This window comes from Bos javanicus, chromosome 13 (assembly GCF_032452875.1).
Source record: "Bos javanicus breed banteng chromosome 13, ARS-OSU_banteng_1.0, whole genome shotgun sequence".
NCBI lineage: Eukaryota > Metazoa > Chordata > Mammalia > Artiodactyla > Bovidae > Bos > Bos javanicus.
This window is the reverse complement of record NC_083880.1, coordinates 35,363,904-35,391,702: the sequence shown is the minus strand read 5'-3', so window position 1 is coordinate 35,391,702 and position 27,799 is coordinate 35,363,904. Positions and strand designations below refer to the sequence as shown.

Sequence of the window (27,799 nt, the reverse complement as noted above, 5' to 3'; positions counted from 1 at the left end):
AGACCCCCATTCAACAGTGTTCATTAGAGTTTCTAGACATGATTGAAATCTACCTTCTACAAAGGCAAGTTGGTTATGAGCTTGACAATAATTGGCATGGAGAATGCAAGCAGGTATTCAGAGGTGGTATAAATGTATAAAAATAAGATGCAAAATCGAACCACACTTAGCCTAAACCAGCAGCTGAGAATTATTTCCCAACCACAATGAGAATTATTTCCCAACCACGATGTACTGAAAATACATAATCCAGATGACAATCCAGATGACAACCATGGCTTCATAGAGCAGCGACAGCAGAGATGCACACATACAACATGCAAAGCTCACAAAGCTCTCGGGCACTTTTGGCCTCCTTATGGCACACGTTCTCCTCCAAGTTCTATTCCAACCCCTAAAACCCATCCCTGGGCCCGTTGAGAATCACACTCTTTACAAGATTTCAGGCAAAATACTGAATTTATTCAGCTGATTTGATGGGTCATGTTGGATAAAAGTATCATTTTCATTTGCATGATGTAAAAACATACTTGAAGGAGGAATACTCGCATACATTACAGTGTTAAAAATATATATGTATGAAAGATTCATGAAGGCATTTGATATGAAACATACACAGTATGCTATTTTAATATACAAATGCTTTCAAGAAAATAGAGAAGTAAGAATTATAAAAGTAGCATCATTAAGAATTTATAAATGTTCCATTTTTCTTAAAGGTCATATTCTCATCCTTTGGGATGTACAGACATTATGTGGTTTAACACAGTTTTATCCACATTCAAAACATCATGTTTCAAATGTCTGAAGCATAGCATGTACAGTACAAAATGTTTCCATAGGAACCGAACCAAACCTGTCACTAGTGGCAGCTGTTACATGGCTCCCAATTCACCGGTTAGCCATTTTTAAGACACTAGCTCAGCTTATCGCTATAATATTCAAGTTGTTCTATTTACCCCAAATATAAAGATTTTCATTTCTATCAGCATTTACAAAGGCTTGAAGAGTTATCATACAATATATACCAATATACACCATATATACACTGAGTTAAAAGAAGTTCCCTTCGTTAAATTATTAATAGAACCAAGAACAGTCATTGTAGGCTAATATATTATTCTTGTGATTGGTATTCTTAAAATTTTGAGCAAAGTGCACAGTGAATGGAATCAGTCACTGAGAAATGATCCTTCCGTGAACTCTCAGCTTCCTTAGAGTCAGGTATGCCACCTGAGAAATGAGAACTTTCCAGCCTAGCGGGCCAAGGGTAGCTTCACATATCAACACACAGGAGCCACATGGAGTCACATTCATGAGTCTGAGAGCCCAGCCAATAAAAATACAATTCCCTCCATGAAGATCCTATGCAGAGTTGGCAGAATCAGCTTCCCAGAGATCTATGAATGTTGAGTCCTAATTCAGGGCAAACGCCACCAGCCATCAGCCATACTCCAGGGTCGGCGGACCCCGGACAAGGTTGAAATAGCCAGCAAGGGCCCCAAGGTCTATGTAGAGAGAACGCTGCCTCTTCAGCATCTCCGATTCCTCAGTGCTCCCAGTGCACGAAGAGTCTGAAAAAGGAAACATCGAAAAAATAAAATAAGTGATCAGGGGATATGTTCAATAATAGATGCCTGTTCCCTCAACTTAACAAAAACAACACTGCTGCTGCTGCTAAGTCGCTTCAGTTGTGTCCGATTCTGTGAGACCCCGTAGATGGCAGCCCACCAGGCTCCCCGTCCCTGGGATTCTCCAGGCAAGAACACTGGAGTGGGTTGCCATTTCCTTCTCCAATGCATGAAAGTGAAAAGTGAAAGTGAAGTCGCTCAGTTGTGTCCGACTCTTAGCGACCCCATGGACTGCAGCCCATCAGGCTCCTCCGTCCATGGGATTTTCCAGGCAAGAGTACTGAAGTGTGGTGCCATTGCCTGCTCCGAATGGAACAGCATTAAAACTCTGTTGAATTATTATTAAAAAGCCATAGAATTGGGGGCTTCCCTGGTGGTCCAGTGGTTGAGACTCTGCCTGCCAGTGCAGGGGCTGTGGGTTCGATCCCTGGTTGGGAAACTAAGATCCCACGTGCCTCAGGGTACAGCCAAATATTTTTTCTAAAAGCCATAGAGTTGAACACGATGGGCTAATTTATGGGATACAGCACAGACAAAAGAATTAAAAAAAAGAGTCAACAACCATAAGAAATTAGCTGGAAATCCTGGCCCATTTTCCAACATCCCAGACGATTCTTTTCAAATACAGGAAAGTCAGACAAGAAGCCAAGAAATGCAAACAAGCATTCCAGGCTTGACATCTGGGTTTGGACCCAGACAGAGTTAGAACATCACAGATTTCATAATAAAAATAGAAACCCTTCTCCATGCATATCCAATGTTCCTGGAATGTGTATCGTTTTTCCTAAATGGGAAGGTTTCACAGCTGGAAGAGAGATTTTTGAGCAGAGGAAGACAGAAATGCAGGTTGCCTTCAAATTCAATATTTTATCAGTGCTGTGATGTTTCCAACCAACAACTGGCATAGTTTATCATAACTGCATTGTACAGAGTCCCACTCTTTGCCAACAGCAAAACTGTCATGCTTGATCTATTTTTAAAAGCAAACACTCTTCTCTGTTGCAAAAGAAAGCAAGGCAGAGATAATTCTCAAAGATAGCATTACCTCCATCTGCACTGGAAACCAGTTAGGCTTGCTGGTAAATTAGCTGATTTTTTTTTTAATTGTGAGTGTTTTTTTTTTGGCCACACCCCATGGCTTGCAAGATCCTAGCTTCCCCATCAGGAATCAAATTCATGCCCCCTGCAGTGGAAGCATGGAATCTTGACCACTGGACTGCCAAGGAATTCCCAGCTAATTTTTTCTTTTTTTTTGGTATATGCTTTTGCTAACATTCTTGCTGAAATCTCTCCAACAACTTATAGCATGCAGCAAGTCACTTCAGTTTTTTTTTTTAATTTTACTTAAGTCAAGTTGATTGACAATGTTTTATTAATTTCTGCTGTACAGAAAAGTAACTCAGTTATATATACATATAAAAGAATATGAAAAATATTATATATATATACTTTTTCATATTCTTTTCCATTATGCTTTATCACAGGATACTGAGTATAGGTTCCTGTGCTATACAGTAGGAACTTGTTGTTACCCATCCTACATATACTAGCTTGCACCTGCTAATTCTATTTGTTTTTCCAGGCATGTTCATGGGTTCTATTAGAAGGTGGATGGAGACAGAAAAAGAAGGGAAGCCAGGGCACCGCACACTGCAGGGTGTCCATACCAGCAATGTTCTCAGGAAGTTCTAACTCCTTCCGGCTCAGCAGCCGCTTCCGCTCAAAGAGGGCAGAGTCCAGACTCTGGCAGCGGGGTTGATCCTCCCTGGGGGGGTTCAGTGCCTCGTGTTTCAGTAGGTCTGCTGCCCTAGGCCGGTGATTGGGGTTTCTCTCTAGGGCAGCCTCAATCAGCTCTCTCATACCAGGACTGCAGTCTTCAGCGATATCTTCCAAAGGAGGCGCTTGCTTGTGGATCTGTGAACAAACCAGCTCTCTTAGCATCAATGGCATGAAAATATACCCTCGACAGGACAGGTATTCTAGTTACAAGACCTGGAAAGTCTTTTGTTTTGAAGTGAATACAGCTCATACCCTTCAGTAACATTTCCTAAGGACACTGAGTGAAACCCATCTTTTGGTTAAATGCAGTCAGAGATAAACACTCGGGGTCTGAATACACAGCTTTCCATAGAAGCAATGCCCAAAGGCCCCTGTGCAGAAACGGGGAAGCGCCTGCCTCTCAATTTCTCTATAGTCAAAGGAGGCGAGTGAGTGGCGGGGGAGGGGGTCGGGGGTCGGGGGCGCTGCGTGTTTCACTATGTGCCAGGCTGCCCTGGGGATCTCGAATCTAATACCGTCTTTCTGGAAAGTGTTCAAAGAACATATACAACTTCCTCAGTTCAATGATTTATGCTACTCTGATGCTTTTCAGTGGCATCATGTATAACAGCATAGCGTATAATTTCTGCCTGGGCATAGCTGGATGGGTTTCCATACAGTGATCCCTCCATGTGGGAGAGTTAGTAAGCCTAGTATATGGTCAGCATACCATGGTTAGCATACTGAGCATATAGTAGTGTTACCATAGAGGATGATGGTCATACTTCACCATCATCCCATCAGATGTGTGTGCTATCAGAGAGAGAGCAGCTCTCCTGAGCAGGTGAGATGCTCTAACCCCACCCTCCCCCCACTGCCCCCACTTACTATGTACAGGTAGGAGGGGTAGGCGGAGCGTGGGTAACGTTTCACCCAGGGTGGGGTGCCCGTCTGCATGTGGATGAGAGTGGCCCCCAGGCTGTAGATGTCTGCTTTGGTCGAATGACCCCTGCAGAGGATCACCTCCGGACTCATGTAAATCTGAAAGAGAAGCAGGAAGGTCAGTCTGACCCCCTCATGGGTCTAGGCACCATTTCCCTAACCCAGTTCTGGAAGATGGTACATGCCCCTCGCTGTATCCACTGCACACTTCATCCCTTGAGAATAGCATGTCCCTGCTGTGTTCCCTTCAGCAAAGGAGTAGCACTGACCCGTGCGGCCTCAGGCAGCTTTACCCTGCAGCCTCACAGCACCTCTCCCCACAGACTGAGCACAAGGCAGACCAGGCAGCAAACCATCCACGGCTGAGAACACATCTGGCACTCCCACTCAAAGTTCTGCAAAGCAAGGATCAATGTTTCCTGTTCCTACTGAAATACCAATTCCTTTTGTATTTCAATGGACACTAAAATACACGTCCTCATTTCATGTTTGGCATTAAAACGCCAAACTGATAATTATCTTCAGTCATCAAAAGCAGCAGAGGTCCCAGAGTATCAACACCGACTACACAGAAGAGAAGAATTTAAAGTGTAGCAATGGACGACTTCCCTGGTGGTACAGCCAGCCAATGCAAGGGACACGGGTTTGATTCCCAGTCCGGGAAGATTTCACGTGCTTCAGAGCAACTGGGTCTGTGTGCTATAAACTACAGAGCTATGTGCTGCAACTACTGAAAAGCCCATGCACCCTAGAGCCTGTGTTTCACAATAAGAGAGAAGCCCCTGCAATGAGAAGCCCACGCACTGCAACCAGAGAAAGCCCCTGTGCAGCAACAAAGACCCAGAGCAGCCAAAAACAAATAAATAAAGTGTAATATTGGAAAAGTGATCCTAATGGGTCATTTCTATGAACCACTTCTTATTTCTACCCAACAGGGAGCCCAGTGACTAAATATTAAAGGCAGGCCATGTTCACATTGTGAAAGTTGGTTTTATGAGCCAATGCTAGAAAAGGAGGGCTCGTTTTAGAAATGGTTTCCCTAAGCAGTGTGTGTTTCTAAAAGAGAAAAAGAGCAAACACCAGTGACCTGTCCTTATGGCTGGTACAGGCACAGTGCAGTTCCTACCCTCACCGTCAATATTTAGCTTTAACAACCTTGGATGCTGCCATGAACATGGAGAGGGGGGTGAGTATTCCCAGAATACATTTCAGAGCAAATAAAGAAAGAACTGGCTTACAAAAACTGGGGAAATTGCCCAGTTTCCCCACCTCACTTGCCTCAAGTACTTCCTACAACACACTTCCGGGCTGCCTGGGCTTGGTTCCTTTACTAGTTTTTTTTTTTTTTCTCTCTCTCTCTCTCCTTGGACTTTCCTACTAAATAAAATCGCAAAGTTGAGCAACATACTCAGTGGTCAGGACAACTGTTAACAGAGGTGCCTGCCTCCCCTCCCCCCGACCCTGGGCGACTCTCCTAAGCAAGGATTAGGCAAAGTGTTACTTCTGGTGTCACCAGTGGCAGCTGTGTGCTCGCCTGGGGCCCTGGCAGGGTTGTGGGGTGGCATGTGGTAGGGGCAGATCCCTTGCCCAGAGCCCCATGGCTCCCAGTTCCTGACTCCTTAAGCTCTAGGGAGCCACAGTAGCAGGGCATGGGGTTAAGGGCACTTCCTAAAACAGGCCTGAGGGGAACCCAAGCCAGACTCTCTGGGGGTTGTGCACCCTTAGGCATGGACCCAGGAGCCTAGAGCTCGGCGGGGTAGGGCTTGGGGTGGGGGTGTCAAGGCCTTTACCTCCCAACACATTTATTACAAAGGGAAGGAGACTCTGTGTGTGTGTGTATATGTGTTTGTATGTCCCCAAGTACTTGATGATGACATGTGACCTTATATAAGAACTTTACAAAAGGAACAAGGCTATCAAGGGAACTCTAATTACTTTTTCACATTCATTATTTCTTCTTTCTCTGTACCAGGGAATTCCAAAACAATAGTTTAAAGATAGGCTGGATTAACCCTGTATGTGCATCACATGGCACAGTTACAAGATCATGCCCTGAATAGGAAGACCGTGGGTGACCAGCGTCTGTATTTGGAAGCTCGGCTCGGGGGTTCAGAAGACATCTGATAAAACCAAATGATCAAGTTCTAATGGAAGGCGAATCTGCACGGCTGACCCTGATTAATGATGCCTTCTTGCTCTTTAAGGATGAGAGGTCAAAACAAGCTTTCTGAGAAGTGGCCTCTACATCTCAACTCATCAGCACACTTCCTACCACACTACAATCACATGTGCCAGACATACAATAAACAAACCCGGGTGGATCAGAAGAGTTTTTATAGCTAGGAACGCCAAGGCCAGTTTAGCACTTCATAGAAAGCAATTAGCATTTGGTGAAAATACTTCAATCCAAACTCCTATTCAGGAATAGACACTGTGTTGCTATCTCATACTCAAATACACACTCTTCTGATAGAAAATCCCAGAAAGGAGATGTCTTTCTTCAGTTATTGCAAAATGTCCAATTTGATCATCCTGCCGGGAAGAGAAAGGTATTTTCCATCTTTTAAAACCATAAATAGTTTGTTTTTCAAACTAGCTCCAGGAAAAGGAGTAGAGTGTCACATATCTGAACATCTGACAACTGCCAAAACATGCTGAAGTATTTCCAAAGAAATCATGTCAGAAGTGTTAAGTCTTATTAGATTTTGTGCTTTGGGGAAGTATTCCCAAGATCTGGAGACTAAAACATGCTTAAAATAAAAGGTCTACAGTTTTCTGAATATTATTTTGCTCGAAGACAACTCTCCAGGATCCTCTCCCAAGTATTTTCCAGAATATGTTCACTAATAAAAGCAAAACCAAAGATCTCTTCCAGAATAAGTTCACTAATAAAAGCAAAACCAAAGATCTCTTCTGCTGCCCAAGAAAGTCTGCTTTAAGAGAGTTAAGAAAAGGCTTACACAACCTGGATGGGAGGAGGGTTTAGGGGAGAATGTTGCTGCTGCTGCTGCTAAGTCGCTTCAGTCGTGTCCGATTCGGTGCGACCCCATAGACAGCAGCCTACCAGGCTCCCCGTCCCTGGGATTCTCCAGGCAAGAACACTGGAGTGGGTTGCCATTTCCTTCTCCAATGCAGGAAAGTGAAAAGTGAAAGTGAAGTCGCTCAGTTGTGTCCGACTCTTAGCGACCCCATGGACTGCAGCCCACCAGGCTCCTCCGTCCATGGGCTTTTCCAGGCAAGAGTACTGGAGTGGGGTGCCATCGTGTATACATGTATATGTATGGCTGAGTCCCTTCACTATTTACCTGAAACTACCACTGCATTATTAATTGGCTATGCCCCAATACAAATTAAAAAGGTTAAAGTTTGAGGGGGGTGGGGGGAGATTAAAAAAAGGCTGACAAAATCCCAGCCTAAAATGCAGACAATTCTTTTTGCAACTGCGTGCATATGTCTACTCTGTCACTTAGTCGTGTCTGACTCTTTGCAACACTTTGGATTATAGCCCACCATGCTCCTCTGTCCATGGGATTTTTCAGGCAAGAATACTAGAATGGGTTGCCATTTCCTCCTCCAGGGGATCTTCCCAACCCGGGGATCGAATCCACATCTCCTGCGTCTCCTGCATTGCAGGCAGATTCTTTACCGCTGAGCCACTGGGGAAACCCTTGCACTGTAATAGTAAATGAAATACATTTACTAGCTAAAATAAAGTTCATCTTTTGATTAATACCGGGACTGGCCTGGTAATCTGGCCTGTCTGAAGCAAAGATTCAGCAACTGCCCCCTCTTCGCTTCCTGAGGGCACTTTCAACAGAGAAGGACATGGGGCTGAGGGACTCTGATAGCTAAACACCTCATTGTCATGGAGATGGGCCAGGAAGGCAGATTCTACCCCCATGTACCTTCCCAGATGCAACCAACCCCACACCCATCATAACTGACTGTGAATTAAATGGCTGGTCATTTATTAATAATCCAGGTAAATTTAAAATCGGTCCTAACTCCAGAATGGAGTCCTTGTTGGCTTTGTCTTGGGTTCCATCCCTTGCATACACAGCAGCCTGAATGCTCAGATGTCCAACAGACACTCACTATATGAATCAACGATGCAGCCTAATAATGTGAATGCTAAATATATTATTTGAAAGCTCATGAATGCATTTCTCTGAATCTCATTTAGATTCAGGAAAGTTTTGTTTTTGTTGTTTTTGTTTCACAAATGAGTTGAATATTATAGTAAGCTTATACCTTCAAATAAGATTCATTCGTGCTCTAATAAGTGAGATTTCTTTTAAGAGTCCAAGGATTAAAGAAAGACCTAAAATATCAGATCTCAATAAATGTTGTTCTTAATGATCATGACGATTATGGCTATAACTGAACCAAAGCAGTAATACTGTTATACTGAAAATGTACATATTAGTTACACAGCAGTTAAACCTTAGACTATAGACTCAGAAAAAACTAGATTGGATTCCCTGATCTGTCAGTAGCTAAATAACTTTGGGCACTTTATCTTAACCTCTTCAAGCTTATTTTCTTATTTTAAAATGGTAATAATAGTATTTCCCTATGATAATAGTATTGTGAGGATAAAATAATACAATCCAAATAAAGTGTTAAAATGAGCACACGACACAGAGTTAACGCTTATTAAAAACGTTCCCATGATAATAATGATTTAATGTAATGGATTTCTTCCCCTTCTTTGTCCTTTCTGCAGTAATGATAGAACATCTTATCTTTCCTGTTGATAAGATATTGCCAGACTGTGCTGGTGGTCCAGTAGTTAAGAATCAGCCATGCAATGCAGGGGATGCGGGTTTGATCCCTGGTCGGGGAACTAAGATCACACATGCCTCAGGGCAATGAAGCCATGTCCCACAACTACTGAGCCCACTGGCTCTGGAGTCTGAGCACCACAACTTGAGAGAAGCCCATGCATCACAAAGAAAGACCCCGAATGCCACAATTAAGACCCAAGGACAGCAAAACATAAATAAATACTAAAAAAAAAAAAAAGCTATTGCCCATTTTTTGGATGAACATAATTACCTCTGTTCCACGGAGGTCCTTAGGAAAATAGATCTCTTCGGTCATTTGGACACTTAGACCAAAATCCACCAAAACAGCTTTTGTGGACATGAAAACGATGTTGCTAGCTATAAAGAGAGGAGAATAAAGAGAGGAGAAATTTTAGTAAAAAATTGTGTATCTATCCATAAACAAAATGGAAACATTATTTAAATTGGGTTTCAAATAAAGATACATTGAAATGCTTCCTTTATTGATATGAGTGCATTATATTCAAAAGGGAAAGGTGAATGTGGGTGCGAGTTTAGGTAAAAATCACTTCAGATTTGTCAAGAATTCAGTCAAAGTGGATATAAATGAGGGTAGTCATTAATAATCCTCAAATTACAATAGCCAAGACATGGAAACAAGCTAAGCATCTATCAATGGACGAATGGATAAAGAAGATTTATACATATGCAAATTTTGTGATATACACATATATGTTGCCTGATACATATTAATATAATGGGATATTATACAGCCATAAAAAAGAAGGAAATCCTGCTATTTGTGACAACATGGATGAACCTTGATGGCTAAATAAATCAGAGAGAGAAAGACAAATATTATACAATCTAACTTTTATGAGGAGTCTAAAAAAGAAAAAAGCAAGCAAACATAGAAACACAGAACAAAGTGGTTGCCAGGGGTTGGGGAAAGAGAATTTGGGATGGTGGTAAAAAAGGTACAAACTTCCAGTAACGAGATGAAAAACTTCTGGGACTATATGTCCAGAAGTAAGGTATAGCATGGTGACTATGGTTAACAATTGTTGCTGTTCGGTCGCTAAGTGGTGTCTGACTCTTTGTGACCCCATGGACTGCAGCTCTCCAAGCTCCTCTGTCCTCCACTATCTCCTGGAATTTGTTCAAATTCATGTCCACTGAGTCAGTGATGCTATCTAACCACTTAATTCTCTGCCACCCCCTTCCCCTTTTGCCTTCAATCCTTCCCAGCATCAGGGTATTTTCCAATACTGTATGGTATTTTTGTAAGCTGCAGATTTTAAAAGTTCTCACCACACAAAAAAATTATAAATACATGAGATGGATGATGTGTTAACTAACCTTATCATGATAATCACTTTGCAATATATACATGTATCAAATTACTACACTGTACATCTTAAACATGTGTTATATTGTCAATTATTTCTCAATAAAGGTGGGAAATATTTTTTATATTTTATATACTGTGTACTATTATCAAGCCACTTTCTAAAACTAAAAAGTAAAATACCCAACTTTTCTCAGTACAAGTTTTGCTAGCCCACTTTATGCTTAGATATTAAGGATTCATAGTGGAGCTCCCTTATGTATTTCCCCACAATCTCTTACTCTTAGAAAACAACCATGCTCATGCTTAGTTGCTCAGTTGTATACGACTCTTTGCAACCCCATGGACTACCAGGCTCCTCTGTCCATGGAATTTTCTAGGCAAGAATACTAGAGTGGGTTGCCATTTCCTTCTAGGGGATATTCCTGACCCATGGGCAGTCCTCATGCCATCAAGGACCTTCATATTGAATAGAAGAGCCCATCTGCCTAAAGTCCAGCTAGTCTGTTTAAGCCAAAAAGGGACACATCCAAAGATAACTCACGTTTAATGTCATGGTGGATCACTTTCTTTGAGTGCAGAAAATCAAGTCCCTTGAGAACATGTTTTGTCACCCAAATAATCTCAAATTCTCTCATGGGTCCACAGCTCTCCAGTTTCTCCAGGACAGACCCTCCTTCACCTGCTTCCATGAAGAGATGGACAGTTTCACCCCATAGAACGGCGCCATATAACTCGGCGATGTTCTCGTGCCGGAAGCAAGCCTGGATTTCCACATCAGATGGCTTAAATTGGTCTACTGGGATCTAGAACACAAAAGCACAAGGAATATCCTCAACAACCCCAGGACAATGAAAAATATACACAATATAGGTCAACTTACAAGCCAGAAGGCAAACAAATGCCCTCAAGGATACTCTGATGTATTATGAAATTGTACTCCAGAGTAAAGATAATGTTTACTTGGGATCTGCCTTTACATTAATGTCTGCATAAGGTGAAAAAATTCAAAATAAGAAAATAAAGGACAAAATAATAAAATACTAATTTCATTTAGAGTAGAGACACCAATGAAAGAATTGTTCATGATTGACCCACAGAAGGTAATTTCCCATCTGTTATACATGGAATTTCTATGCTACCTAGATTTTGGGTCATTATTTTCAGTCTTCCTTGTCATAAAACACTGTCTCTAGTCTCACAGTTCACGTTCTAACAATGCATTTAAATAAGCACTGACCATCTATTCTATGGAAAATCAATAGTCATTAATAAAGAAAGAAGTAACTCTTACATGACAGGAATGCCTCCAAAATAAACTGTTAGATTGAAGTAGGCAAGATGCAGAAATGCATATATTATGTTCGCATTTGTAAAACAATATTCCACTATACAGACACATGTCCATAGAAATTTTCTGGAAGGACGTGTAAGAACCCATTAATGGTAACTGCTGCAAGGAAAGGGGTCTCATTCTTTAGCCTGCATCCTTATGAACTGTTTGGGGTTGTTAATCATCTTACATGTTTCTCTTTTTTAAGAAAACACACAGCTTAAAAATTAAATATAAGGACTGCAAGGAAAACAGCCCACAAAGCTATTTGCCATGTCTTTTGTGATAAAACTGAAAAACAGAACACTTTCTGGCTCTAAGAGCTTTAAAAAAATGTCTCCAGATTTTTTTTTTTTTTAACTTGGACATATCTCTTTCTAAATGCAACCTTCAAATAACTACTATATTACTTCCTTTTTTCCCCTTAATAACAGATGCTCTGGGTCAACCTTTATGGAGGCACAAACGAGGCCCTCATGATGAAAAGAGTGACTGAGATGATAGTGTCATTATTTTCTATTTTGTTTTTTGTTAAATCAAAAGTGAGTCTATTTCATTGCCCTTAAAAAACTTTAAAGTGTAAGAGACATACACAAAAATGCAAAACAGATTATCACACTCAATAAATTTTCAACCGAACACACCCATGTAACCACCATGTAGATCAGGAAACAGAACTTCACCAGCATCCCTGAAACCCCCTGCTGGCCCCTACCTGTCACCGCTCCCCAGGGACACCCAGAGACGGGATTTCCAACATGTCTGTTTAGCCTTTTGGGCCTTTATATAGGGTCGGCCAAAACATTCCTTCAGGTTTTTCCACACGATGTAATGGGAAAACCTGAACAAATGTTTTGGCCAACTCAGTATAAGTGGAATCTCATAGAATGGATCCTGTTTTGTGTCCAGCTGTTCTAGCTTCACCTAATGTAGATTTATCTACATCACTGCAGTTGTAAATCACTTCTTCTCTTTGCTGGACAGCATTGCATTGTATAAATATACCACATTTCAACATCTGCAAACTTTCCAGTTTGGGGCTATTGCACAGTGCTGCTATGGACACGCCAGCATATGGCTTCTGGGGATCGTGGATGCATGCCTACTGGTCAGGCACCTGCAGGAGTGGAATTGCTGGGTTATAGGGTGTGTGCCTGCTCACTTTGGCAAATCAGGCCAGTATTCCAAAATGAGGGCACCTCAGTGGGTGCTGAATGTTTAATAAGAAGAGATGGGGTATCTTCAATACTGGTCTATTTAAATTTAGCCTTTGGGGACTTCCCTGGTGGTTCAGTGGCTAAGACTCCATGCTCCCAATGCAGGGAGCCCAAGTTCAATTCTTGGTTGGGGACTAGATCCAGGATGCTGCAACTAAGAGTCTGAATGCCAAAGCGAAGATCCCACATGCCGCAACTAAGACCCAGTGCAGCCAAAATAAATAAATAAATATTTTAAAAATAAATAAATAAATTCAGCCCTTTAATCTGTAGTCCTGAGAAGTCTTGTGGCTTTCTGAACAGTGTCTACTTCCCTGCCTAGTCCCCTCCCCTGTGGGTGAGATTAAAAACAGCAGCAAATAAATTTGCTCTTGCAGGAGAGCTTCCCTCCCCCATCCTACCACAAGAAGGATGCAGGCACCCAAGCTGGCGCTAAGTAAGCTAGTACCTTCTTTTTTACTAGCGCAAACTGACTAAACTCAACTATTGTACTTAAGTAGACTTGGGGATTGAATGATCCCAGGTAGGAAGCCTATCTATAAAACACAGATGCTTTGCTGGACTGAGTACCCTCAAACAAGAGGCAGTCAAAGGGTAGCCAGCTTTGGGTAAAGACACAAAAGCCCCAACGCCAACACTCAGGGCACCGTGTCTGGTTATGAAGTACATACCAATTTACATGCCATCCTTTTCTTAGTCTTTATATCTTGTGCTAAGTACACTTTCCCAAATGCCCCCCGAGGAATGAAATCGGAGCCAATGTTCCTGTAGGTCAGCTTCCAAGGGATGAGCAGAACATCAGAGTCTATCTGGTAGCGTCCATTCTGAGGAGTGATTACCTACAACAAAGCAAACACGCAGGAGGGTGAGAATTTCAGCAAGGTTCTCTTCCAAGACCCACCCTTCAGGAACTGGTTATGTTAGAACACATTCTTACACGCAGTGTTAAAAATGAATGTCACTGTATGTAATCCTAACAGTGTACAGAGGCTATATTTAGAGCTTCAGCAAGACAGAGAAAGCATGTAACAGAAACACGTCACTGGCCAGACCTGATCGTATTTCTATCTGCATGTGAGTAATTCATTGCGAAAGAGAACTTTAAAAATGGTTTATCTAAGGCACCCTGATTGTTGTGATCAAAAGGCTGAAAATAAAGATTGCAGAAATGTAACCTGTACACGCAAGCTGACTGGTTTCCAATTAAAATGTGCTAACCTGTTAGTCTGCATAACTATTACTCAGAGGTGACGCACACAGAGAGAGTGCGGAAATGAACTGATGATCACAGAGGATTCTGGGAAACAATGTGTTTTGCCAGAGCTGTAAGTTGAGATAAATAAAGCAAGGGCAGAATTCTCTCTCATCTACTCACTCATTTAATGTTTACTGAGGGCATGATATGGGCCAGGCTCTCTGTTTGGTGCTGAGGAGGCAAGAACAAGAGACAGACAGTCCCTGAGCTCTGAGTGTCAGCAGACACTTTGAACAAGACAGCTAACTCAAAAACTGAGAGCCACAACCTAAGATAGATAAAGATGTGGTACATATATATGCAATGGAATACTACTCAGCCATGAAAAAGAATGAACCAATGTCATTTGCAGCAACACGGATAGATCTAGAGATGATACAAAGTGAAGTCAAACAGAGAAAGACAAATACCACATGACATCATTTACATGTGGAAACTTAAAAAAAAAAAAAAAGACACAAATGAACTTATATACAAAGCAGAAAACAAACTTACGGTTTCCAAAGGGGAAATGGGAGAGGATAAATTAGAAGTTTGAGATTAACATACACACACTACTATATATAAAATAGATAACCAACAAGGACCTACTGTATAGCAAAGGAAACACCACTCAATATTTTGCAATAATCTATAAGGGAAAAGAATCTAAAAAAGAATATACAGCATAACTGAAACACTTGGCTGCATACCTGAAATGAATGCAACATTGTAAATCAACTCAAATAAATAAATAAAAATAATAACTAAAAAATTAAGAGAGAGATATCTCGATAGCAGTATGGATTATAAGGCTATGTACCCATATGTCAAAACTCGTCAAACTGGATATTAAAGATCTTTGTATTCTGTGTGTGTGTTAGTCACTCAGTCATGTCTGACTCTTTGTGACCCCATGGACTATAGCCTGCCATGCTCCATTGCCATGAAATTCTCCGGGCAAGAATACTGGAGTGGGTGGCCATTTCCTTTTCCAGGGGATCTTCCTGACCCAGGGATTAAACCTGTGTCTCCTGCATTGCAAGCAGATTCTTTACCATCTGAGCCACCAGGGAAGCCCTCTGTGTATTCTACTGCATAGAAACTCTATCTCAATTTTTAAAGAGTGAAAAATTAAAGGGAGAAATAATAATAAATAAAATGAAAACAAGTTAATAAGTTCACAAGAGAGGTGACCTGGAGCACATTCCTTTTATACAAAAAATGGTGTACGGTTTTTTTCAAGGGCTGCTGCTGCTGCTGCTGCTAAGTCGCTTCAGTCGTGTCCAACTCTGTGCGACCCCATGGACGGCAACCTACCAGGCTCCCCCATCCCTGGGATTCTCCAGGCAAGAACACTGGAGATGGTTGCCATTTCCTTCTCCAATGCAAGAAAGTGAAATGTGGAAGTGAAGTCGCTCAGTCGTGTCCGACTCTTAGCGACCCCATGGACTGCAGCCTTCCAGGCTCCTCCATCCATGGGATTTTCCAGGCAAGAGTACTGGAGTGGGGTGCCATTGCCTTCTCCGGCTAGAATCCCAAAAATACAGGTTTTACCTACAAGTCATTAGTAATATTATGACTTCGGGAATTATGAGACTATTAAAGTGACACAAAGTTATTTCAAGAACGGAAGAGGCTGCAGGGGAATGCGGATCACTTGGGGAGAGAAGATAGCGATTCATCTCCAGACCCACTGGGCTGCTTACTCGACCCTGCTCTGGGAACAACCCTGGTGACCGTAAGGGTTATTCATTCGGGACCAATTATTGCTAATCGTAACTACACCCCACAGACATGTGCACTATTAGTCAGGGGATGAAACAGAGAAAGAGGCTCATACTTAGAAATGTGAAGTTACTCACACTCAAAACTTGAGCATTTACTGAGCCTGACCGCTGTGCAAGACTCGAGAGGGACCATAACTAAGCAGAGACCATGGTCTTGCCAAGTTTTAAATATGACCTCATTTCAAGAAGCGTCACCTCAAGTTCCTGGAGGCCACTTCTACAGGAGGCTGGGGACATGGTGGGTTTAGTCCTCAAGACAGAACTGTGCTCTTACCACCTCTTCCTTGTTATTAAATATTTACAGATCCAATTGCTCTTGATTCTCCAGGGTTCACTTCAGGGTTTAAGCAGCCTTCGAAAAAAAAACATCTTACTTTTTTTTAGTTTTTTTTTTTTTAATCACTGAAGTATAGTTGATTTACAATGTTGTGTTAATTTCAGGTGTTCAGGATAGCGATTCAGTTACATAAACACATATATATTCTTTTTGAGGTTCTTTTCCATTATAAGTTATTACAAGACACTGAGTAGAATCCCCTGTGCTATATGGCGGGTCCTTGTTGTTTATCTATTTTATATGTAGCAGTTTGTACATGCTAACCCCAAACTCCTAATTTCTCCCTTTCCCCTCACCTTTCTCCTTTGGTAACCATGTTTGTTTACCTTTCTCCTTTGGTAACCATATGTTTGTTTTCGACATCTGTTGAGTCTGTTTCTATTTTGTAAATAATTTCCTTTGTATCATGTTTTTAGATTCCACATATACATGACATCATGGGATATTTGTCTTTGTCTGACTTCACTTGAAAGTTTTACTTTTGTTCAACTCAAATCTGCTTTAACCCACTCTGGCCCAGTGTCCTCTTAGTTGAGAGGATAAGAGTAACAATACTAGCCATCTTCTGAGTGCTAGCTCTGGGCCAGGCACTGTGCTGAGTACTTCAACACTAACACATGAGTTTCGCACAAGTCTATGACGTAAGGACTCTCTTTATCTCCACTTAGAGATGAAGAAACTGACTTGAAGAGGTTAAGGAATTCAGTAGGCAGTGACAGTCAGGTCTGTCTGACCTCAAGCCACAGCTCCTATTCTTTAGATAAGAGCCTTCAGTTTTCCAGAGGTTGTAATTAAAGTTGAACCCAGTGACCAAATGCCTAATTTACAGTCCACTGAGATGGCTTGGCCTTCTCCTCTTTAGATCAAATTCTGCAGTTCCTTCACCCCAGTGTACCATTCCCCACATTCTTCTCTGAATGCCCTGAGAGTTCTCCACACCATCTCTGATGACAGACCCTGAACGTGCAGGGTGACACACACGTGTTGGCCAGTATGTGGTTCTGCAAGTCCTGGGATCTTCCCAAGTCCCAGACCTTCCCTATCTGGGTTTGAAATATTTTTCCCCTTCTTCTTCTTCTTTCTAGCAGCCCAAGTAAATAATCTTCTGGAAATCTCTGTTGTCCATTATCTCTGTCAACTCTTCCATGTACTAAAGCCACATTCAAGTGCAGACATTGGAGGCAAGCTGTCTGTGTGTGTGTGTGTGTGTGTGTGTGTGCGCGCGCGCACACGCGCGCGCTCAGTAGCTCAGTCATGTTCAACTTTTGCAACCCCATGGACTGTCACCCGCCAGGCTCCTCTGTCCATGAGATTCTCCAGGCAAGAATACTGGAGTGGTTTGCTATTTCCTTCACCAGGAGATCTTCCTGACCCAGGGATTGAACCCACATCTCCTGCGTCTCCTGCATTGACAGGCAAATTCTTTACCACTGCATCACCTGGGAAGCCCCTATGCTGTCCATTTATTCATCCTGATCACTGCCATTGGCATGACACATCACCAGCCCAGAAACAGCATTTGAGTAGGTAAGTCAGTGAGAATGATTCCGTAAGGGTGATGTGGTAGCTAGAAAATGGATGTGACCTTGGGCTACATGAAGAGAGATAAGGGATCTAGAACAAAGGCCAAGCTGGCTCTGTGCTCCCCTGCTGGTCCCACAGCAAAGGGACAGCCGGGTTCAAGTTCTGGGCTATCAGATGGGCACTGGCTGGGACCTGAGACCCAAGGAGGAGGAAAGTTAACAGCACAGTGCGCAGGAAGGGGCAGGCACAGCCAGGAGTGATGGGGAAAGAAGAGGGAAGACGTGGGGGACGAGGGAAGAAGAGGGAAGACGTGGGGACGAGGGAAGAAGAGGGAAGACGTGCAGCTTTGTAAACACTGGGAGGACTGTCGTAAGGAAGGGGCGTGACAACCACAGTGGCCTGTGTCCTTTCAACACTCACCATGTGCACACAGGTCACTTGTAATTATTTGCCCCAAACAACCATGTGGAGTGAATGTGGCCACTTACCCATTTTACAAATGAGTAAACGGAGGCACAGAGGTTGTAGTAGCTGGCTTGGTGTCACCTAAGCCATTTCAGAGCTGAGATACATGCCGGGCCCTTTAACTCAAGGGCCTCTTTACCACTACTCAGCATATACCTATGAGATTCATCCCATTTTTATGGCCAAGAAGTAGGGCTAGGACTAAGGGGGCTCACACATAAATGCTTGTGCCGTCTAAGGAAGGACTTCTCTGCAATCAGTTGGCCTGATATGACCACACACACCCCAGAATATGATGCATGCTTCGTCACAGTTTTCCAAGCAAAGGCGAAAATGCCCCAGCAATTATTGGAGATGATGAATGGGGTGAGCCAAGCCTCAGAGAGAGAGCTTGATTCAAGTATCTTTAAGGTTTTTTAAGACTGAGAAGCCAGGAATCCGTGACTAAGCCCTGAGGAGCAGCACTCAGCATCACACACCCACACCTCTGAGTGAGCTCCTTAGGGATCTTCAGCTTCCCAATAATCACCCAAGAGTTGAGTGTTGAGAATTCATTTTAGGCTATTAATCTCAGATGTGGGTGAGAGTTGGTCTAGATTATAGGTAACTTGTAGCATCCTCATACAAAGCATTCCCTGGCTTAGTCTCCTCACGTTTCTTCCCCAGGTCCTGTGGATGTTGGAGGAATCTTTATAAATATTATTTTTAGGAAAATAGCTGCTACCTGCACACACATGCAGACCACCGTTTCACATGCCTGTGCTACAGGTTATTTTTGTAATTCCTGGGCCCTCCACCCTGTCTAATTCCATGGTGCTGTGATTGTTAGTTGCCAGCAACACACCATGTATCTATGCCTCCAATCTCACCATCTGGAACATTCTCTGCTCTCCATCCCCTTCATCTGGCTGATTCCAACTCAGTAATTAAAACATCACTTCCTCTTGGGGGGAATTCCCCTGGCAAGGCAGTGGTTAGGACTCAGCAGTTCCACTCTGCCAGGGCCCAGGGTTCAATCCCTGGTTGGGAAACTAAGATCCTGCAAGCTGCATGGTGTGGCCAAAAACAAGGGGGAAAAAAAATTATTTTTTAATTCCTCTTGGAGGCCTCTCTAATGTTCTCCCTTCCTCCTATCAACCCTCATGGTTATGTGAGGTATCTTGCCTGACCATTCCCCTGATCAGGGCGTAGCTGTATTGAGAAATGTTACACTGCATTATAATTACATGTTTACTTGCCTCCTTCAGCACACAGAAAGCGACCAGGAAACACAAACTGTATTTCTAGCACCTGAAAAAGCACCTCATGCCCTGTAGATGTTTGAGCTCTGTCTAGCAAATGAATGGACAAATCCTGGAAGGGAGCATGTGGTCCGTATGAAGGTACACTTGAAACCAACGTGTTCAGTAGATGACTAGCCATCATCTTGTAAAGCAGAGAAATGAAATTTCCCCGAATTCCCTTCCGCACATTCCCAATTCTACGGCCCATCTCTCATCAGTCTGATTGGCCAGGGGAAAGAAGGGAAGTCTCTACATATTTACAAGCAAAAACAATGTGTTTATTCTGTATGGTTTCCTTTAAAATAATCATTTTAACAAGTAAGTATGCAAAAAACAAACACATAAACCATTATGTTTCTGATCATAGACATATATGTTATTTTGAACTAGAGTTCTCCAGCTATATTTTAGCTAAGACAAACAGGTATGACCCCTAGTTCAAATTATGACTTTCCATGTATGAAAAGAAATACTCTTCTCAAGACAAAGTTAAGTATCAAATACACTTTGGCATATCCAGACCAAAGCAAGTCATACAACAATGCAAAATGTAACCTTTACTTTTTTTTGTAAAACATGATTTTGCAATCTTGCTGGCAATTGAGCGATAGGTGAACACAGCTGGCTTCTAACAAAACAATTCGCTACATAGCTGACCTAAATCACTGTGTTGTTTTGAACTAAACAAATGAGGTACACAAAAAATAATAATAATAATTAGGTACTTGGTACAGACTCTACTTGTTCAACGCCACCCTCCATATATTAACCATCTTTCCATTTATATGCACCAAAGGAAACTGAGGTGCTTTCATCATCAGTAAGCATGTTTTGCAAGTTCCCACCCACTCCTTTGAGAATTGTTCTTTTCCAAAAATTAGATCACCTTTAGCCAGCACCTACCTTCACCTTTGACACACTAAGAGACTAACCACACCCCAATACATCACCTGATCTTCTATTGTGGCAACTAAGTGTTGTCACAATATTTTAGATTATTTGCATACTTAGGATAACTAAACAAATATATCCCTTGTCATTCATACCTCACCAATTAAAGAGAGAGCATCTCTGGATAACTACTTACTGCACACAAACTACATTTCTACAAGAATTGAATTTAGCCAGTACTAATACTATGATGTTTCAAGATGTAACAAAAGAGGGGCACAAAAATTCAGCCTTCAAAAATGTTAATTAAACAGAACATTCTTTGATATAAATTATAGCAATATTTTTTGGATCTGTCTCCTAAAGCAAAGGAAATAAAAGCAAGAATAAACAAATGGGGCCTAATTAAACCTAAAAACTTTTGCACAGCAAAGGAAACCAAGGACAAAACACAAAGACAACCTACTGAACAGGAGAAAATATTTTCAAATGATACTACCAATAAGGAAAGGGTGAATATTCAAAATATACCAACAGTTCCTACAGTTCTTCAACATCAAAAAAATAACAACCCGATTAAAAAATGGGCAGAAGACCTCAACTGACATTTCCCCCAAGAGGATATGCAAATAGGCAACAAGCACAGGAAAAAATGCTCAACATCTCTAATCACTGGGAAATGCAAATCAAGACTACAAGGAGATATCACCTCACACCTGTAAGAATGGTTATCATGGAAAAGAACACAAATAACGAATGCTGATGAGGATGTGAAGATAAGGGAATCCTACACTATTCGTGGGAATGCAAATTGGTGCAGCTACCATGGAAAACAGGATGGAGGTTTCTCAAAAAACTTAAAAGAGAACCACCATATTCCCAAGCAACTCTACTCTTGAGCATATATCTGAAAAAAATGGAAACAATAATTCAATGAGACACATGCATCCCAGTGTTCTCAGCAGCATTATTTACAATTGCCAAGAAGTGGAAGCAATCTAACCATCTGTCAACACATGAATGGATAAAGAAGATGTGGTACACACACACACACACACAAAACAGAATACTACTCAGTCATAAAAAAGAATGAAATTTTGCCATTTGCAACAACATGGAGGGTATTATGCTTTTAAGTGAAATTAAGTCAGACAAACACAAACACTGTATGATATCACTTATATGTGGAATCTAAAAAGTAAAACAAATTAATAAATATTAAAAAAAGAAACAGACTCATAGAAAATAAACTAATGGCTAACAGTGGGTAGAGGGAAAGGAAGGGGGTAGGGGATTGAGAGGTACAAACTATTATGTGTAAAATAACCTATAAGGATATACTGTGTTACATAGGAAATATAGCCAATATTTTAAAATAATATACATGGAGTATATCCTTCAAAAATTGTGAATCATTATATTGTACACCTGTAACATAAAATTATACATAAACTATACTATATTATATATATATATAAAGACAAAGTCTTTATTCCCCTCTCACATGAGTCTCAAAGCCTTTCTCTTTGACTTAATTGACAAGTGAGCTCTTTAGTGAATAATGAAATTAAAATTCATTCTTCTTAATTACCTATTTGTAGAACTACTTCTAAAATATGGAGAAGATTCTTTAAACAAAACTTTTAATGAAGGTTGTATTTTTTGCATCTTTCACACGGAGGTCATTCTTACAGATATTCCATTTTTAAAAACTGTACCTGGCAGCCAGTCTGAACAACATTCAAATCCCACTCAGCATTAAATGTAGCAGGAGTAGGAAGCTGAACACACAGCACTCAACTGATGAGGAAAAAACATACCATATTTAACAAAATTCCAGATTCTTGAGGTCGGCGTCTGTATAAACGCTTCGCAGTGTTGGATATGTGGTTTGCAAAAGCTAGCAAGTCCTCCACGGTCCCGTATCTGACTGAGGACAACCAGGGCCCCTCCTGCCCACTGAGCAGCAGAGACTCAGACCGCTCCTCCTCGTTGTGGTTACTGTCCTGACACATGGTCAGCAGACTGGGTTCATAAACCGCTGGCTCTTCACTTGCATAAAGATTTTCCATAATGTCTATCACATCGGACACATTCAAATGTTTCATTAATAAATCGAGTTCTTCTTTGTTGTCACTCCCGGTGCTCATGAACTCCATCACTGTTGGGCTCTCCAAAGAGTCTGCAGAAGAAAGCGCGACTACTTACTTTACTGTGTGTGTGTTTGCGATCAACAGGAAACTGACAAGATGGACTGGGTACAGACTTCTATATGCTTTTGTTCATAAAATAGGGGCTCCAGCCACAGGGTGTGTGAGGTCAAGTGCACAGACAGTGAAGAAAGGGACCTGAGATAACCTTTAATCTGGCGCTGATTTTACAGAGAGGAAACCTGAGATCCAGTGAACTCACTACCTACCCATTTACTCACTGAGTTGCTGGCATCAGCTGTAGCCTCTGAAAATAAACGTTCACTAAATTCAAGTATGAACTTGAGGAGCAGGAGCTGAGGTGCCTGGTTCTTGACAGTTTCCAACCTGCTGCTCTCCCAAAAGGGGCAACCCTTTCTGCATGATCTCTGTGACTTTTAGGCCTTGGGTGAATTTAAAAAGAAAAGAAACTCTCTGGGAATTCCCTGACAGTTCAGTGGTTAGGACTCAGCCCTTTTACCACAGGATCCTGGGTTCAATCCCAGGTGGGGGAATGAAGATTCTTCAAGCCACATGGTATAGCCAAAGATAAATAAATACATAAAATAAAAATAGAAATACACTTTAAAAAAAATTTCCTTTACCAAATTCAGGAGCTAGCTTTGCAAATAAAATTCAGGTCTTGAAGCCAGAAGCATCTCAAATGGATTTTAATCTAAGCAAATTTGGTGATGGTAAGTCAAGTTTCAGGAATAATTCTGATGCAAATAAATTAAACGGCTCACTTAGAAGGAAGACAGCAAACCTCAAATTCTCCTTCTGCTGAGGATGGCTATGAGAAAGGAGAAGATTCTTTTAACCTGTAATCAGCTGTCCCCTCCTGTGACCAGAACTCTTTAACGGGACAAAGCATGCATTTCACAGACTCAAGAGGGTTCATATAACATCTAAATCAATGACTCTCTAGAAGTTGTGGTAAGAGGCCAGGGCAGCCAAATCTATCATAAGCAAGACACAGACAAGGTCAACTAAGTCTGCTTAGCCAAAACTGTATTTCAGTTTTTTACACACATCAGGAGCCATACTTGGGGATCTGTAAATAAGAAAATGAAGAGAAATGAATTGTAAACTGTGAGGCTGTAACACAGGATTTTAGAACAATCCCATCCCAAAGGGTTAAAGATAAAAGGACTTAAGGGACCAAGAAAATAGAAAGGTATGTATGTCTACTTAAACTACTGCACTCCTGGAAGCAGCCTCTCTTTGAGAGATGTTTCAGGTTCTTAAAAGCATAAGCCTTCAATGCACACAGGGATAATAAAAGCCACAGGCTCCCATCAACCTGGAGCACACACACCAAACCCAGGGAAATATTCCACCTCAGGGTCCCCTGCCCACAAGACCCAGACACAGACCTCTTGGTGAATTTCACTGGAGAAATGAACCATGCAATTTTGTGCCATTATTAAGTTACTGGGGGATCAATTTCTGCTCTACAAACAGTGTCTGGGATAAGAAGGTAAGATACTGCAGTCTGACACCTCACCTAGACTCAGACTGCAGGGGATCCAATCTCTAGCCTCTCCTTTTCTGTCTGCTAATCTTTACCCACAGAACCACCTGCAAAGCCCTCTTTAACCCCACTGCACATCAACGTTCCCCATCTGTAAAATGCAAGTAATAACAGCATGTCCTTCATAGGTGGTTGTGAGGATCAAAGGAGCTCAAGAGCACAAGGTCCTAGGTGCAGAGTCTGGTACACAGTGAATCAACTGTGCCTTTTGCAGCTGCTATGATGTACATGAAAGCAAAGGACCGAGTCTGATTCCTGGCTTTGCAGATACCTCAACAGAGCAGCTTTCTTATCTGCAAATGGGATGTGGCTACCTATTCCCCCACTTCTTTGCAGCAAGGTTTTAAAGATCGTTTCTAAAATAAGAGACAAAGAAGAAAAAAAAAAAAGAAAGAAACCTATGAAACGTTTTGATGGCTGTTATCACTGATAGTTGCATCTAGAGAGCAAAGGAAGCCCCCCTCTCTGAGACCTAGCGGGTCTTGGAGGAAGACTGATTTAGGGTCTTGGAGTCTGTTGAATTCTGAAAGGAATTTCTTAGGTTAATGGAGGAACCTTCAACTTGGGTTTCATGGGGCTGTTTAGTTGCAGTTTCTACTTGCAAAATTTACAGGAAAAAAAAAAAAAAACGGAATTAAAACAAAAACAGCCCAATTTTGGATCCCACTGGCTAAAAACTTCCAAAGCTGCTAGGTTTACTTCTCAAAAGGCTGGCCAGAGAGAAAATAAAGTTCCCAGGGGTAACAGGGTTAAAGAAAGAGAGAAAAAGGTCCATACAGTTTACAGGTCAGCTGATCCAGAGAGTAGAAAGGCAGGTTTTGGTTCTTATATTCTCCAGAAAGTCTGGAGCATTTATATGTAAAACCTAAGAGGCGGAGACACACACACCCGTAAACTGGAAGCTAGAGGAGGGAGGGAATGCACAGAGGGAGGGCAGGGAGGTGAAGGAGTGTGTCTTCCGTGCCACTAATTCCTTAGCAACGCCACCCTCCTCTCACGCAAATCTGTGTGCTCCCGAGGCAACCCTGATGACCAGTTCATCCACTAAAGGTCTGAGCAAAAGCTGTAGCACTTTCAGGCCTTAACTAGGCAGACAAAATGCTAACAATTTCCTAGTTATTCACCATCAGTAGCCATCTAGAAAAAGTGTGAATGGTGAAGGTATCTGTATTCCACGTTAGCCACAAGGACCCTTCTCCACACAGTTTACAGTTTAAAAAAAAAAAAATCTGCATTAAATCACTGGTTGTTACTGCAGTTGGGGAGTATACCAATTTTAGACATGGACAAATGGGCAGATATAGTCAAAATTCTGCCCATTTGTCCATGTCTAAAATCCCATGGGCAGAGGAGCCTGCAGGGTATAGTCCATGGGGTCACGAGGATCAGACACGACTGGGTAACTAAACCACCACCACAGTCAAAATTATCTGCTCTTAATTATTTCTGACACTGGCAATACAATCAAGAGGAAATACTTTTCCTAAACATAAATGGCATACTCCTGGCTTCTTTTATTTACACAAACAAAAGTTGAGGGTTTCCTGGCAAGTGTGAGTGAAAATGGCCAACATGACTGGCCTAAGTTCCTACTTAACAAAAGGATGATTATACCCTGTGGTACTTCCCATTTAAAACATTTTTCTGCCAAAATATTACATTGCCCCTCGGGGCACACATCCAGGAAGACTTTCTCTAATGATATTTTTGTTCTCAAAAAGCCCCAGAATGAAGCTCTCCAATTTTCCTTACAGGAGACCTCAGTCCGAAACACTGCACACAAACCTCCACCCATCAGATCTGGGGGCGTTTGCCGAGTCGCATAACCTTCTACTTGGCAAGTACCTACAACTCAGGCCACAGATACAGAAGCCAACTGAATTAGCGCTTCTTTCCCTGTTTTTATCAAGAGCAGTCCAAAATATGTCTTTTCCAAAGTGAAACAGACTGCAGTGTTTCACGTAAAGACAGTTAACTTTTGGGAAAATCTGTATGCCGTTCTTCCTTTTAAACTTCGCAATCCTGAATACTGAATTTCCACGGGGAAACATCTGTGAAATAACATTTTTCCCCTGAAGATTCTTTCTTAGGCCAAAAACCCAGCACTGGTCTTCTGCTATAATCACCCTATTAGTCACAGAAGACGGTCCACGGAACAAGCATGAAACTTAAGTTTCAGCTCTTCCATGTCTCTCGGTGCCGCCAGCCCCCACCCCTACTCCCTTCTTCCCGTCTCTTTCCTTAAAGAGAAGGGAGCCTTAAAGGGCTTGCAAGTTAAGTTAGAAGAGCAACCCTCGTTAGGGTGAGGGGCAGCTGGGGGCCCCCGCCTCCGGGGTGCACTCACCGGGTCTGGGCAGGGAGACAGCAGCTGTGCAGGTGGCGCACGCGGCGGGAGGCGCAGTGACAGCGGGCCCCAGCCTCCGGGTGCATCGCCGGGACCTGCTCTGCCCGCGCACTCGGGATCCGGGAAGCAGGAGGAAGGGGGAGGAGTCGGGGGCGGCGCCCCGAGAGACCCTTGCGCAAGGTGCTTTCCAGCTGTGCCGGCTGCAGCGACTACCCGCGCGCAGCACAGGAGCGCCGCAGCTGGAAGAGGGCAGCTCCTACCTCCTGGAGCCCCGGAATACACCCCGCACCCCCACGCCCTGATGCCGGGGCTCCCCGGATCTCAGGGTGGGAACCCCCGGGGCACCCAGCAGGGCTGCGATCTAACGATACCCCCGAGCCCCCAAAGTCTGCGTTACCTGCGGCCTCCGCGCGGTCCCGCGAGCGGAGCGCTCCCGCCGCGGTCCCCCGACGGCTCTCGTCGCAGCTGGTGGGCAGCCCCCGGGAGCCGGGCGCTCCGGGGTCCCCAAGCCCGGCGACAGCAGAAGAGGGAGCCAGGGCGACCGGCCCCGGAGCGTGGCGAGCAGTCCAGGTCCGAGCTGCCAAATGAGCCCGGAGCAGCTCGCGCTCCCGGGCCGCCCTCGTCGGCCCCTGAGTCACGGCGTCTGAGCCGGCCGAGGGGCGGCGCAGCAGACTCCAGCCGCCGCCTCCCCGCCTTTTCCATTTCCCCTTTCTCTCCGTAAACAGAAAGAGCCCGCCGGCTTGCGGGGCAGCCCGAGCCCCCGCGCTGGGAAATTCCGTCCTCCCCCTTCCCCGACTTGCCCTCGGGGCCCGGGGCGGAGCTGGAGGCGGGGCAGGGGAGGGGCGCGCCCTGAGCGGAATCGGCCTCGCCACGCCTCCGGGGGACACGGAGTACCGCGCGGCACCGGCCCTAGGCCTGGGAAAACACCTACGAGTTCCCTCTGAGCCGGGTTACCCGGCAGCCAGGGTGCTAGAGGGCACCCGGATGCGGAGTTGGCAAGGGCGACCGCAACTCGGCACCCTGTCCCCGAAGGAAGATCGTAGTTCCTAACGTGCTGGTGTTGGGCTCAGATTTCGGTTCAGGTCACAGACACAGCGCGGTGCTCCGCGCCTTCCTCCACCCCGCACCCACTCAAGTTCCAGGGCTCGCGAGAGGCGGCCGCAGTGTAAGCCCAAACCAGGGGAGTTTGGTA

At 43.2% G+C, this 27,799-nt stretch overlaps 1 protein-coding gene across 2 annotated transcripts; it reads right to left on the bottom strand.

The window, feature by feature from the left end:
- Positions 1-440: 440 nt before the first annotated feature.
- MAP3K8 (mitogen-activated protein kinase kinase kinase 8) lies at positions 441-27,090 on the bottom strand. Of its 2 annotated transcripts, none has more exons than XM_061436248.1 (8): positions 27,005-27,090; positions 22,361-22,722; positions 13,688-13,855; positions 11,011-11,272; positions 9,390-9,496; positions 4,278-4,430; positions 3,299-3,545; positions 441-1,574 (listed from the first exon to the last, which is right to left on the bottom strand). In XM_061436248.1, the coding sequence occupies exons 2-8, from the start codon at positions 22,697-22,699 to the stop codon at positions 1,444-1,446; spliced, it is 1,407 nt and encodes a 468-aa protein (XP_061292232.1). In that variant the 5' UTR covers positions 22,700-22,722; positions 27,005-27,090; the 3' UTR covers positions 441-1,443. The 2 variants fall into 2 exon arrangements, with proteins under 2 accessions (XP_061292232.1, XP_061292231.1); XM_061436247.1 differs by lacking the exon at positions 27,005-27,090 and adding an exon at positions 26,608-26,692.
- Between the last annotated feature and the right edge of the window lie 709 nt (positions 27,091-27,799).